The following is a 14782-nucleotide window of genomic DNA, read 5'->3' as shown; positions in this document are numbered from 1 at the left end:
TTCATGGAAAACACGAAATTGTTTGGGTGATCCCAAACTTTTGAACGGTAGTGTATGTATCCGTTAAATAAACACTGTAATGCCCTCAGGCCGACGCTAGAAAGCGCCCCCTAGGAAAATGAATTGCTATTCAGAGAACAATTTCATTGTAACCTGTACAATGACAAAATAAAGTGGCTTTTCGTCAGTGACCCAATTAGTTGACAGTAGTGGCTGTATCATATATGAGAATTCCTACCTTAAATATGAGTTAATTGGCAATCGTAAATGGATGTTTAGCCTATTGATCTTTTAAGGGGATAAGCGCTGGTATCATTGGTGCATTAATTGTAAAGCACTTTGAGTGGCTGTTGCGGCTAGAAAAGCGCTGTATAAAATGCAACTTGATTAATTGATTGATTGATTATTCTAAGTCCTTCATTCCTTCTGCTGTCAGGCAAGAGTAGTCATTTTAAATGAATGCTTTATATCTTTTTAAACCACAATAGTTGGTTTATACCTTGTTTGTTTTTCACGTGGCTTGTGGGCCTGTACGTTCGCTGAATGTTGTATTGGAATGTAACGTGCAATGCATCTTAGGATACTTCATTTATTTATTCTATTCTTTTAACTTATTTGAATTTTTATCCTTCGCCTGGGTCCTCGTGTGAGTCTGCGTGCAAGGCCAGATGAGGGTGGCAGCGTGCATCTCTTGTCCATGTACTGATCCGTCTGTTGTCTCTGGCCTACTGATGATTGCCACTTGTCTGTGAGTTTGTGTATGGTCTGGGTAGATTGTAAAACTGAATTGCCCTTCTGGGGTAAACAAAGTTATCTAAATCTGAATCTGAAATACCCCTGTGTAGCAGCAGAGACATTATCAAATGAAATGGAGGATGTATTCCAAGGGCTCAAATACGATCATCGAACCCTTAATCTTAAAAAGACTGTGTCAATGTGTTTTTGCATGAGATGGAATGCAAAAGATGAGCTTACAATTAAAATAGACCAAAAGGAAATAAAGGAAGTCAGTGATTTTAACATTTTAGTTGTAATTTTGGACTCCCAACTCAAATTTGATGAACACGTTAAAAAGCTATATAGGACAGTTAAGATGATGCTGAACTGTTTTAGAATGATAAGACATACATGATGATATCACGTGTTCCTTAAGGCAGCTCAACTGTTCATGCATGCCGTAATATTTTCCCATTCATCCTATTGTGTTACTGTATGGAGTCAGGCTTCAAAGTCAAATGTCAAACCTGTCAAATCACCATACAAACAAGCACTGAAAATAATGGCTCAAAAACAAATGAAACGGCACCACTGTATCTACTACTACTACTGCTACTACACCTGCTGCTACTACTACTGCAACTACTACTGCTACTACCACTACTTTCAACTACTCTCATTAGGGCTCGCCACAGTGAATCGCTCGTTTCCATCTCTTCCTGTCCTCTGCATCTTCCTCTGTCACACCAGCCACCTGCATGTCCTCCCTCACCACATCCATAAACCTCCTCTTTGGCCTTCCTCTTCTCCTCTTCCCTGGCAGCTCCATATTCAGCATCCTTCTCCCAGTATACCCAGCATCTCTTCTCCACACATGTCCAAACCACCTCAATCTTGCCTCTCTTGGCAAGATTGAGATGGCAAGACCAAATGGTACCACTGCATGATTCTGAAAAAGTATGACAGCTTTATAAAATTTTCTTTTATCAAATTCATTTTTAAATGTCTGAACAATCTTGCCCCAGCTGCACTTTGTCCATATGTCACAAAAACAAGCACCAATAGAATTGCCACTAGGGGATCAACAAATGGTGACTGCAGGGTGGCACAGCACAAAACTACTCTCGGTCAGTCACCTTATTCAGTGATAGGGATGCATTTCTGGAATGCCAGACCAACAGAAATAAGAACACAAACTGCCTTGTTTTTCTGTCACTATTAGGCCCTAAAATTCCTTCAATTTGGGTCGCGTCTCCCCGCCTGCCGCCCAGTGACTGCTGGGATAGGCTCCAGCATCCCCGTGACCCTGAGGGCAGGATAAGCGGTTTGGCTAATGGATGGATGGATGGATGGATGATTTTGACTCATCCAACACAATATTCAAGGTAACCTGGATAAAGTATTACATCTTAAACAAAAACAAGCTTTGGTACCTCATCCCAGATATCATTTTTGAAAAATGCTGAGATAGAATTCCTTCCTTTTTTCACATTTTAACAATTTATTAATGCGCACACACACATACTACATACACATAAACACAAAACAAAACCAAGAAGAAGGTAATCAGGTATGATGATGATGATAGGATAATGGCATATCACAATAGGACCCATATGGAGGTGTAATGCAAGATCTCAGTCCATGCTAGACCATAGAGATCACTTCGGACGGCCTGGGCCCCGTCATCTCCAGTATAGTCCAGAAAGGGATCTCGGATGTGAGAAAGACTTGAATGGTTTGTCCTCGAGCCAGAAGCGTACAGCTTCTAAAGGGATAAGCTCCATAACACACCGAATCCAATGTGAAACCGTAGGCACAAAGTCCGTGATCCACCAAAGAAGCACGCATCTCCTTGCACCGAAAAGAAGCACCTTAAGACACTTCAGTGAAGAAGGGCTGAGATTTAATGCAGCTGAATGTACTCCCAGAATGCAAAGAATAGGTTCAAGGGAGAGTTTTTTTCTTGAATAAGCATAAATTTCTTGACATACTTCGACCCAGAAATCATTAATAAAAGGGCACTCAAAAATACAGTGGAAATATGAACCTTCAGTGAGTTTACATTTATTACAGAAAGTAAAGGGTTAAACTTGTTACGTTTCACCAGAGAGATTTGAAGCCCCCCAGATAGCAAAATTGCTATGGCCCAGACCCGTCCCTCACCGACACTTTCATCCAGCCCACATACCACGTGGCATGATGGCACTTGGGCGGTCCGCTCCTGTTTGCCAGATCTGGGCCAGAACCAAGCTGCATGTGCCACATATTTGCCAAAGGTGGCCCATATTTGTGTTGTGATATTTGGGCCATATTCACCGTTTACCACACAGGCCACTTCAGCGTCACATCCAGATCGCATGTTGCCCAGAGCACCGCTTCTTTGCCCAAAAAAGGCCCACATTTGATTTGGCATATTTGGGCCATATTTGCTATTATACATGTGGGCCACTTCAGGCTCACATCCATTTTGTCAGGGCCAGAAGAAGGCCATCAGTGCCACATCATTACCTGAAGTGGCCCACATCCGGATGCTGTCTGGGCTGTGTATGACCCTAAATTGCAACTTCCTGGCTTTGTTGATAAAGAAGCAACCCGGAAAGCTTGACCAGATACTGTCCCACTCATCATCTGATATAGCCTTTCCAAAGTCTACTCCCCAGAGAGACCTGACACGAGCTGTACAATCATTGTTTGGGATTTGGGACTGGCACTCTGATCTCTCTTGTGGAAGTCACACAAAAAGAGATTTTCCCTAAGGGAGGGCAGTGAAATATTTATGCTTCCTGAAGCATAATATAACTAGGAGCTATGCGCAAGGGTTGTTGAATGGAGCTGATTGAATCAAAGTAAACCAATGTGCCCCCCCCCAAAAAACCCCCCAAAACAAACAATAGAACAAAAACAAGGTCCAAACAAACCCAGATTTCTGCATTCAGAATCACAGGTTCTTTTTGTTGTAGCTTCCTAAATACTTGGCTCATATTTGTAGTCTTCAGTTAACAATGCAGCAATCGAAGCAAACTGATATCTACTAAGGACGTTCTGGAATGATGGATGGTGATGTTTTGGGTAGCCAATACCTGTCTTCTTGAATTTACTTGTACTGTCTAAATCCATTTGTAGCCGTTATTCAAATTGGCCGGCAGCCATACCCACGTGTACCTTGGTTCTGCCAAATGACGGAAGCTAAGCAGGTACAGGCTTGGCTAGGACTTGGATGGGAGACCTCCCGGGAAAACTGAGTTGCTGCTGGAAGTGGTGTTGGTGGGCCAGTAGGGGGCAGTCTTCCCTCTGATCCTGATAAAAACAAGAAATATCAAATCCCAATGCCCCAGTGCAGTGACGGGGACACTGTGCTGTTGGAGAGGCCGTCCATCGGATGAGACGTTGAACCGAGGTCCTGACTCACTGTGGTGATTAAAGACCCCATGGCACTTATCACAAAGAGTAGGGGGTTCCCCGGTGTCCTTGCAGAATTCCCAACCTGGCTCCCCTCCATCTGGCCACCTAATCATCCCCCCATGTAACTGACTCAATGGTTCCTCCCTCTCCACCTCAAGCTGACATGTGGTGAGCGTTCTGGTGCAAAATGGCTGCCGTGCATCACCCAGGTGGTGCTGCACATTGGTGGTGGTTGAGGTGAGTTACCCCCTTCACTGTGAAGCGCTTTGGGGGTGTAGATAAAGCGCTATAGAAATGTAATTATTATTATAATTATTACACATGGAACAACTGGAAGAGAGCATTTGTACATCACACTTAGCTTACAAAGGAAGCCTACAGTGACTCAAAGGACCAGTGCTGTACAATGCAGACACCCTCCCACACACCTCCTGCATCTCACACAAACTCTAAAGAAGGTGCTCAGCAGGAATTCCATAGACCACAATAGGACCATAAACTCTATAACTTTCAATTCCTGTGACTTTGCACGCTTAAATGTGTCTGCAGAATGAACCCCTGGTCGCTGTGGACATAGCTTTGTAGTTGAGTAGCCCAAATGGCCGACTGTAAGCAGTCAAACTTTACAAAGAATTCACATTTAACATGCAAAGTGCAGTGCACAGACAACAACGAGACTCCAACCAATATGAAATTGATTCCTTATCGATTTTTGCCAAGATTCAAGAAATCTTTGGCTGGCCACCGTGTTCACGTGGCAGTTGGGTCCAGTTTTACAGCGACACGTTGTGATTATAGGCTGGGGCCCCCACTTTCGAAACAGTGTCCCCACTAAAAGATTAGCTCACGTTCCAACAGCAGCCTGTTTATTCGTTTCATGACATTTTTTAACTCTCCAGCTGGCTAAGCTCATAACAATAAAAGGATTATTGTCCTGTAATATCATCATGCAGTCAAGCATTGTGTAATAGTTTAGTTAGTTTTGCTGTTGTGTTTGTCTTTGTTGATTTCAGTGATGTCAAAGCGTTAAGAGAAATATTTTATTTGTACTTTCAGTTGTACAGCATTTTGAAGGTTATGTTAAAGCTTATTTCACTGACTGTAGCTGAAATTCGCCCCCCCCATTAAGTGGCCAATTGCTCCCTATTTTAGTTCAAACACCCACCCTCGTACTGCTTGCAGTCGCCAACTGCATCTCTCCAGCCGGCAGTCTGGAAGGAGTCGCCTTGTCACGGAAGTGGCGAGGCGACTCCAGGCCGAACCACTGCTTTTCCCCCACACACACAGAGACGCATTCATGTGACGAACACAAGCCGACTCCGCCCCCCTCCCCAAGACGGCACTGCCAATTATTGCTGCTTCATCGAGTCCGGCCATAGTCGGATCTGACGAGACCGGGGCGCAAACCCGGGTCCCCGGTGGGCAACTGCATCGACACAAAGCCGATGCTTAGACCGCTACGCCACCGCGGACCCCCAGCAGCTGAAATTTTAAAAAATTGTTTAAATATACACCTTACAATTTCCATTAACTTTCTTTAGACTGATCAGTCCCCCGCTCTCCCCATACGCTTTATTAAAAGCATCAGTGCCATAATGGAGAGGTAGCAGCCCCAGTTCACATCACCGACATCCTCGGGCTTGTTGAGTCCCGAGCTTTTCTCCTCCTCTTTGCTATGCGGCGTGCTCGTAAGAGTCCGTCCTCAGGCCACAAGGCTTTCACAGTCCCCGCCTCGCGACGCCGCGGCCCATTGAAGCTGCACTGAGGCGTCATGTCCCAAAACGTGTGGGGCTCCTGATGTCTGTCTGAACACCCAATGCCATCCATCGTGTTACAACCCCGTGAAGAGCGTTGATGGATCATGCGTAACACTGAAATTTGGTTAGCGGAGGGATTTATCAATCCAAAGGCTGAGTCGCCCAGGATTCAGAAGCACACAAGTCTGAAATGAGTCTGGGGAACTTGTGACAAATTGTCGTTTACACGCCGAAACGTGTTGTGAGAACCGTGTCCCCGGAGTGCATCGACCCTGCCGTCTGGAGTAGGAGAGAGATGGATGGCAGTGGTTTGGTGATGGAGGGACAGTGTGGGAATGGAGTGCAGTCTGCTGGTCAAACATGGCTTTCCTCACTGTTGTCATTTACAAAGACGTCACACGCAGTGTGGCCATTGGCGTGGGTGTTCTAAGAGAGAGAGAGAGAGTTTTAAAACAATTTTTATTTACACCACATTATAAAGATTTTCCGTTCCCATCACTTCAATATAAACCGTTCACGCTGAAATCATTTACACAAAAACATCCCTGTCTCACACACTCACACACACACACACGACCATGACGAATTAAAAGCTGAGAACAAGTGAACCATCTTCCCTCAGTAAACAGAAAACCTGTCTTAACCCCCCCCCCCCACAGTGCCCTGAAAGAGTCCAGATTACTGTTCAGGGTGTAGAAAGCGTGCTCTATCCTCAGACGAGCCGCTACCAAACCCTTTAGACGCCGCACCGCATCAGTCCAGCCCTGACCTAACATCTTATTCTTCCTGGTCTTCCAGATCGCTTGCTTAATAGTTCCAAACAAAAAAATTGACCAGAACCAGAGAGAGTCTTTTTCTTACTGCACATTTAGGCCCAAAACAAACAAGGGGACAGAGAATTTCTCTCCAAAAGCTTCCACCCATTCCTGCAGTACTCCTAATCTACTACTACTACTACTTGAGGCTGCTCCAATTAGGGGTCGCCATAGCGGATCATCCGTTTCCATTTCTTCATATCTTCTTCACCATGCCACTGTCCTCCCTTTCATTCACGCATAGGTATTCTGTCTTGCTCCTACTGACTTTCATTCCTCTTCTCTCCAGTGCATACCTCCACCTCTCCAGGCTCTCCTCCACCTGCATCCTACTCTCACTACAGATCACAATGTCATCCGCAAACATCATAGTCCACAGAGACTCCTGCCTGATCTCGTCCATCAACCTGTCCATCACCATTGCAAACAAGAAAGAAACAAGAAACAAGAATGGATGGATGGATGGATATTATTATCAGTGTTCTAATTTCCATACCGGATCGGTCAAGGCCCGGGTTACCAACGACCGCCACCGGCACTGTTGGCCAGCAAGTTGCCAGTGGAAACCTTTCTACTGTTGGGGGAAGGAGAAGGAGAAGGAGAGGAGGAAGGCGTGTCTAGAGGTGGAAGGGTAAGAGTGTGGAGGTGAGGGTCAGAACTTTGAATGTTGGCACTATGACTGGTAAAGGGAGAGAGCTGGCTGATATGATGGAAAGAAGAAAGGTAGGCATACTGTGTGTGCAATAGACCAGGTGGAAGGGGAGTAAGGTCAGGAGCATCGGAGGTGGGTTCAAACTCTTCTACCATGGTGTGGATGGGAGGAGAAATGGAGTAGGAGTAATTCTGAAGGAAAGAGTATATGAAGAGTGTGCTTGAGGTGAAGAGAGTGTTGGACACAGTGATGAGTATGAAGCTGGAAATCGAAGGTGTGGTGATGAATGTTTTCAGCGCATATGACCCACAGAATGGGTGTGAGATGGAAGAGAGAAGAATTCTGGAGCGAGCTGCATGAAGTGGTGGAGAGGGTACCCAAGGAGGAGAGAGCAGTGATTGGAGCGGACTTCAATGGCTATGTTGGTGAAGGGAACAGAGTTGATGAGGAAGTGATGGATAGGTATGGCGTCAAGGAGAGAAATGTGGAAGGACAGAAGGTGGTGGATTTTGCTGAAAGGATGGAAATGGCTGTGGTGAATACATATTTCAAGAAGAGGGAGGAACACAGGGTGACGTAGAAGAGTGGAGGAAAGTGCACACAGGTGGACTATATTGTATGACTTTGGAGATCAAGAAGAGGAAGAGAGTGAAGGCAGAGCCAAGGATCAAATGGTGGAAGTTGAAGAAGGAAGACTGTTGTGTGGAGTTGAGGCAGGAGGTAAGACAGGCACTGGGTGGTAGTGAAGAGTTGCCAGATGGTTGGGCAACCACTGCAGAAATAGTGAGGGAGACAGCTAGGAAGGTACTTGTTGTGTCATCAGGACAGAGGAAGGCAGACAAGGAGACTTGGTGGTGAAATGAGGAAGTACAGCAAATTATACAGAGGAAGAGGTTGGCAAAGAAGAAGTGGGATAGTCAGAGAGATGAAGAAAGTAGACAAGAGTACAAGGAGATGCAGTGTAAAGTGAAGAGGAAGGTGGCAAAGGATAGGTGTATGTTAAGTTTATGAGAGGTTAGACACTAAGGAAGGAGAAAAGGACTTGTACCGATTGGCTAGACAGAGGGACCGAGCTGGGAAGGATGTGCAGCAGATTAGGGCGATCAAGGACAGAGATTGAAATGTGTTGACAAGTGAGGAGAGTGTGTTGAGAAGGTGGAAGGAGTACTATGAGGGGCTGATGAATGAAGAAAATAAGAGAGAAAGAGAGAAGGTTGGATGATGTGGAGATAGTCAATCAAGAAGTGCAGTGGAATAGCAAGGAGGAAGTGGGGGCAGCTATGAAGAGGATGAAGAGTGGAAAGGCAGTTGGTCCTGATGACACCTGTGGAGGCATGGGGGTGTTTAGGAGAGATGGCAGTGGAGTTTTTAACTTGATTGTTTAACACCGTTTTCAGGAGGGACTGCCTCGAGCAGCGCCTGCTGCTCCCCCTGCTGTTAGCCACATCTGTTTTAGTGGGCCCTGCTGCATGCTGTCTGAGGGGACCAGCAATCTGTTAGTGACCCACAGCTCCACGCTCAAAACACGTAATACCCCCAGAGCTAGCATATACTATATGTGGGCATTGCAGCTGAGGGCCAGAAAGCACAAGCCAGGCTGGTGATGGCTAAGGGCAGGGGGCCCAGTCTTTTGGGCCATGACTGGCTTCGCAAAATCAGACTCAACTGGCATAAAATTAAGTGTGCACACATGACAGAGGACATTCTGCAGCGGTACAGTGATGTTTTCAGGGACGAGCTGGGCACACTGAGGGGCGTGACAGTCGAACTCACCACACTCTCCACCACCAAACTCCCAGCATGCGCTCAGAGAGAGAAAATGTGGAGGTTAAAGGTGAGAAAAGGTAATCATATCACCTCGCACTTATTTAGCCATTACTTTGACATCAGTAATCATTCTATAAGAACTGCTGTCATTCCTTCCACATGGCTAACGTGTTAATTTATAATGAACTCACAGTTTATGTATTTTCCATACTTGAAGGTAACCTTACCATGTGTGTGTTCTCTTCCAGGGTCTCTTCTGCATTCCTAGGCGATGCTGAACTCTGAAAGAGAGAGGACACGTTAAAGCTGACAACGAGCTGACGGCAGCCATGTCCATTCAGAGAGTTTTGTGACTGGAGAGTTGCTGGTTTGAATCCCCGCGAGGTAAATCTGGGTGGGAGATTGAAAGAGACCTGTTCTCTCCTTTCTTGACGAATACCGTAGAGGTGCCTATGTAAACAAAATTAAAGGAAAGGTAACTCCATCGTAAAAAAAACAGGAAGATAAATCAATTCATCAATGATTCATTAAAATGATTGAAAATAAAGAGCTCATACAACTAAGATGCGTTTTAGTTGCATCTCTGAAAGGCAGTTTTAATCAGGGTGTCCTCATCATGGAGGATTTCATGTAAACTACATGAGGGGTTCAGAGAAATCCCCGGGATGTCTTGTGTAAACACTCTGATGTCACGTGGGCTCAGCACATGGCTAGTAAGACTGGGACCACTCCCAACTCGGCGATCGTCAGTTCGAATCCCCGTGTTACCTCTGGCTTGGTTGGGCGTCCCTACAGACACAACTGGCCGTGTCTGCAGGTGGGAAGCCAGCTGTTGGTATGTGTCCTGGTCGCTGCACTAGCGCCTCTTCTGGTCAGTCAGGGGCGCCTGTTGGGGGCTGGGGGGAATAACGTGAACCTCCCACGCGCTATGTCCCCCTGGCGAAACTCCTCAGTGTCAGGTGAAAGAAGCGGCTGGCGACTCCACATGTATGGGAGGAGGCATGTGGTAGTCTGCAGCCCTCCCCGGATCGGCAGAGGGGGTGGAGCAGAGACCGGGACGGCTTGGAAGAGTGGGGTAATTGGCCAGATACAGCTGGGGAGAAAAAGGCGGGGAAAGGGAACCCCCCCCCCAAAAAAGAAAAGACTGGGAGCACTGGGATGGCAGCTCATTACATCAGGTGTGTGTTAAAGGACACTGCAGGTCTGATTCATACTGGCTGCCTTCCTGGTCACTTTCCACCATCTTGTCTGTGGAAGTTGGTTTGGGTTTAACATGTTTTGCCTCTTCTGTATTGAAGATTGACACCGGTGGAGTTTCTCTGCATTGAGTCTATGTGATGTCACGCATCGCTCTTCCCGCAGACTTGCACGGCTCCCCCTAGTGGCATTACAACCAACATACTGAAACACTCACTACTCTATCACTAATGGACGCGCAAGACTCACACTTTTACTACAGGATCTCAACATCACAAACTACCAACACAAGCATGTAATTATGTGACATGTCCTACTCTTTGAACACCTAAATGTTCCAGTGGAGCTGCCTAGGACTCATTTGTCGACAGGTTGCAAACTGTCGAAAATCCTCAAAATGGATAAAATCCAACCAACTGGATTGCAGCCAGGGGATCTTAGGGAAAGGGAGCAGAGTTTTGGGGGGGGGGGCAACAAAAATACGGCGCCAAACCATTTTGTATTATCATGATAGGTAGCTGTCAACAGTTTTCAATTACTGGTGGGTGTGATAACGCAAAGCAGTTGTTATACGACGGGCGGTCCACATTGATATTATCACTAATATTGTAACGTGCACGGATAAATAGACTCGCTAGCCCTTGGCTAACGGAGTGAACCCTTTAACGTAGTCGCCCGTGGCGCGGGGGACCCGGGTTCGCGTCCCGGCTGTGGCGGTTCCCGGCCGAATTCTCGCTACATTGGGGTCAGAAATGGGATGGTAAGACCGTGAGGTCATCGGAAGCGCGTGCACCCAGAGGAATGAGGGAGGTGGTATGCTGCTTCCCTAAGGGGGGCTAGTGTTACGTGCACGGGATAAATAGACTCGCTAGGCCTTGGCTAACGGGTCGGGACCCTTTAATCGACTGGTTAACGTAGTCGCCCGTGGTCCCGGCTGTGGCGGTTCTCCCCCTCCGAATTCGCTACAATATTATTGGTTTGAATTGTGATGCAAGTACACAATGACCCAAACGACACAGACCAACCTGCTTATCAGGAAGGAGACAAAGGCGGGTTTACGTAAAAATGCACCACTTTGAAAACAATATGGGAATATGTTGACATGCATCGTCACGTAAAACTAGATTCAAACGTACACTGCAATTTCAACTCAAAGACTGTGTAAAATGGATGTGGCACTGTAAATGCAGCGACTCACACACACACACACACGCACGCATGCACACAACTGCCAACACTTACGAAAGGAAGGGAACCTTGTTTCTTGCACCATTGCCAGTAGAAGTAAACGAGGCTGAAGATGCAGCCGCACATCAGTAACATCAACAGCATGATTGAGAGCGTACCTGTGGACGTGGCATGGAGAGACCAGAGACACAACTCCCATTAGAGTCACATAGTCAACGCCGGACCCAGTCCATTTCAGATCGCTGCTAAAACAGTGCTGCATGTCAGTAACTGAGCTCTGAAAGCAATGTCGTTTCATCCGTTTGAAAAGAAAGGAAAGAAGTGGATTTTTTTTAAAACGAGTGGACAATTGGCACTTACCCACTTCGACGTGTTGCTTTTTTTCTAGAAGGGAACGAAAAGACAAATCCACAGTTACTCAGGTCTATCTGGAGAGTCAAATCTGCATCAGGGTATTTGGTTGGTGGTTTTGCCTGCACTATATCCCAGTATAAAGATACATGAGCTGCCGTCCCAGCGGTTTCCAAATCAGCCCGCGTGAAGGTAAAAGAGTTATTAGGTAATACTTCACAATGTATTTGGAGAGGACGGGGCAGGATGTATTTGTATTATTTACGTGGTAGCAGCAGGCGGATGGTTACTGTGCAGTAACCTGCCATGTGGGGAGCAAGCACACATGACACGATATTGCACTTTGCGTGCAGTGCGTACCCCAAAATCCAATGTTGTGTGCAGATGATATGCTGATCCTTTCCATTAACTTCTGTGGAGAGCTGATGCGTCCAAATACCACGCGTCACCGTGAACGGTCGTGACGTCACCAGCGAGGCTCAGGTCGCCCAGTTCACCAGAAGCGCGGGCATCCACAACCAGGGTCAGGGGTAGCATTAGCGTTAGGTGCAGGGTTAGCGTTAGCATTAGTGTAGGGTCAGGGGTAGCGTTCACGTTAGGGTTAGCATTAGTGTTAGGGTCAGGGTTAGTGTTAGCATTAGTGTTAGGGTCAGGGTTAGTGTTAGCATTAGTGTTAGGGTCAGGGTCAGCGTTAGCATTAGTGTTGGGTCAGGGTCAGGGTTAGCGTTAGTGTTAGGGTCAGGGGTAGCATTAGCGTTAGGTGCAGGGTTAGCATTAGTGTTAGGGTCAGGGTTAGCATTAGTGTTAGGGTCAGGGTTAATAAAATAACTAAAATACTACCGTTAATACCATGATTTAATTACAGAAAAGATGGTTCCCCCTTCTTACCTGCTTGTGGATGTCAGCGCATCAGGTGAACTGCGTGAACTGAGCCTCGCTGGTGACGTCATGACCGTTCAAGGTGATGCGTGGTATTTGGACGCATCGGCTCTCCACAGAAGTTAATGGAAAGGAGTGGCGTATTATTTTGGCGTATGCATTGCACGCAGTGTGAAAGTGTAATATCGTGTTATTTGTATGCAGATTGTGCCGCCCAGTGACTGCTGGGATAGGCTCCAGCATCCCCGCGACCCTGAGAGCAGGATAAGCGGTTTGGATAATGGATGGATGACCACAAATGAGTCGGTGCAGGCTTGGGCGGCAGGCGGGGAGACACCCTGGACAGGCCGCCAGTCCATCACAGGGCACACACACACACACACACACACACACACACACACACACACACACACACACACACACACACACACACACACACACACACACACACGCCTAGGGACAATTTAGTACAGCCGAGTCACCTGACCTACATGTCTTTGGATTGTGGGAGGAAACCGGAGCCCTCGTAGGAAACCCACGCAGACACGGGGAGAACATGCAAACTCCACACAGAGGACGACCCGGGACGACCCCCAAGGTTGGACTACCCCGGGGCTCGAACCCAGGACCTTCTTGCTGTAAGGCGAGTGCGCTAACCACTGCGCCACCATGCCGCCGTCCTCTGCATCTTCCTCTGGAAATTATAATCTGGAAATCTGAAAATTGAAATCTAAAATAAAATAAATGGATTAAATAAAATGAAAATAAAAAAAATTAAAAAAACCTGGAAACTGTGTTTTCCAATTTACTACATTTTACAGGTTTTCCGTGGCCGTATGAACCCTGAGCAGGCGTTGGTCGCCGTGCGTGTTTCCAGGCGTGGGTGGGTTACCTGTGTTACTTTCTGCAGCAGAAGCTGTGGATGTTGTCTCAGGCTTTGTTGCAAATGTTGTTGGTTTATTCTGCTTTGTTTCTGCTGGCTGTGTCGTAGACTGAGTTGATGAAGGTGAATCTAAGAATACAGACAGCTAAGTCAATATCAAATAGTATACAGCCTGATAACAGCTAAAAAGAAAAACAAAAAAACAAGCATCTGAGCTTGGCATGAGCACTGTGATGTGGTTTTGCTGGTTTTGGAAGAGCCAACAGTGGTGGAGGTCTTCCTGCCAGAGACAGCTGTAGCAAATTAGTTATCAGTGGAAATATTAGCAATACTAGTTATTTAATTTGCTCTACTCTGTGAACTCGACTTAGATTCATCTTTGGGCGGTTTTTATTTGTTATGGCTCATTGTGAGATTTGGCAAGGCAGTCTGAGTAAGAAATTATCACAAACCTTCCAGGAAAATCTATTTCTTGATAAGATTAGCAAAATATTGGTTTAGCAAGCAATTGTGTGGCTGAGTTCATACACACAATGCTCAACAATCCGATAAACTTGGTTTTACTCAAACAAAACCATTCTTTTGCATTTGGCTGCTATGGTGAACTCCTATCTAAAATAAGTGTAACCCACATTAAAATATAACATTCCATCTCATCTCATCATCAGCCGCTTCTCCGGGGTCGGGTCGCGGTGGCAGCAAGCTAAGTAGGGCACTCCAGACGTCCCTCTCCCCAGCAACACCCTACAGCTCCGCCTGGGGAATCCCAAGGCGTTCCCAGGCCAGATTGGACATGTAGTCCCTCCAGCGAGTTCAGGGTCTACCCTGTGGTCTCCCCCCAGTTGGACGTGCCCAGTAAACCTCCAAAGGAAGGCGCCCAGGAGGCCTCCTAATCAGATGCCCGAACCACCTCAACTGGCTCCTTTCGACGTGAAGGAGCAGTGGTTCTACTCTGAGATCCCTCCAGATGTCCGAGCTCCTCACCCTATCTCTAAGGCTGAGCCCAGACACCCTACGGAGGAAACTCATTTAAGGAACTTGTATCCACGATCTCCACCACAACGGTCCGGTACAATGCCCGCATTATTGCTGATGCTGCACCAATCCGCCTGTCAATCTCCCGCTCCATCCTACCCTCACTCGTGAACAAGACCTCCGAGATACTTGAACT

The 14782-nt window shown here is 46.7% G+C and overlaps 1 protein-coding gene across 1 annotated transcript in view; it reads right to left on the bottom strand.

Annotated features, from left to right (window-relative positions):
• Window positions 1-4992: 4992 nt before the first annotated feature.
• The window catches only part of LOC130119947 (uncharacterized), a 39032-nt gene continuing 29242 nt past the window's right edge, over window positions 4993-14782 (bottom strand). Inside the window, exons 9-13 of the mRNA XM_056288550.1 lie at window positions 13621-13740; window positions 11859-11882; window positions 11553-11656; window positions 9341-9394; window positions 4993-6305 (exon numbers count right to left, since the gene is read on the bottom strand). Of these exons, the coding sequence (XP_056144525.1) occupies window positions 6234-6305; window positions 9341-9394; window positions 11553-11656; window positions 11859-11882; window positions 13621-13740 (374 nt within the window). The 3' untranslated portion in view covers window positions 4993-6233. The remainder of the gene's footprint in view (window positions 6306-9340; window positions 9395-11552; window positions 11657-11858; window positions 11883-13620; window positions 13741-14782) is intronic.

This window comes from Lampris incognitus, chromosome 10 (assembly GCF_029633865.1).
Source record: "Lampris incognitus isolate fLamInc1 chromosome 10, fLamInc1.hap2, whole genome shotgun sequence".
NCBI classification, from domain to species: domain Eukaryota; kingdom Metazoa; phylum Chordata; class Actinopteri; order Lampriformes; family Lampridae; genus Lampris; species Lampris incognitus.
Note: the sequence above shows the minus strand (reverse complement) of the source record. Positions and strands in the feature narration are given on the sequence as shown.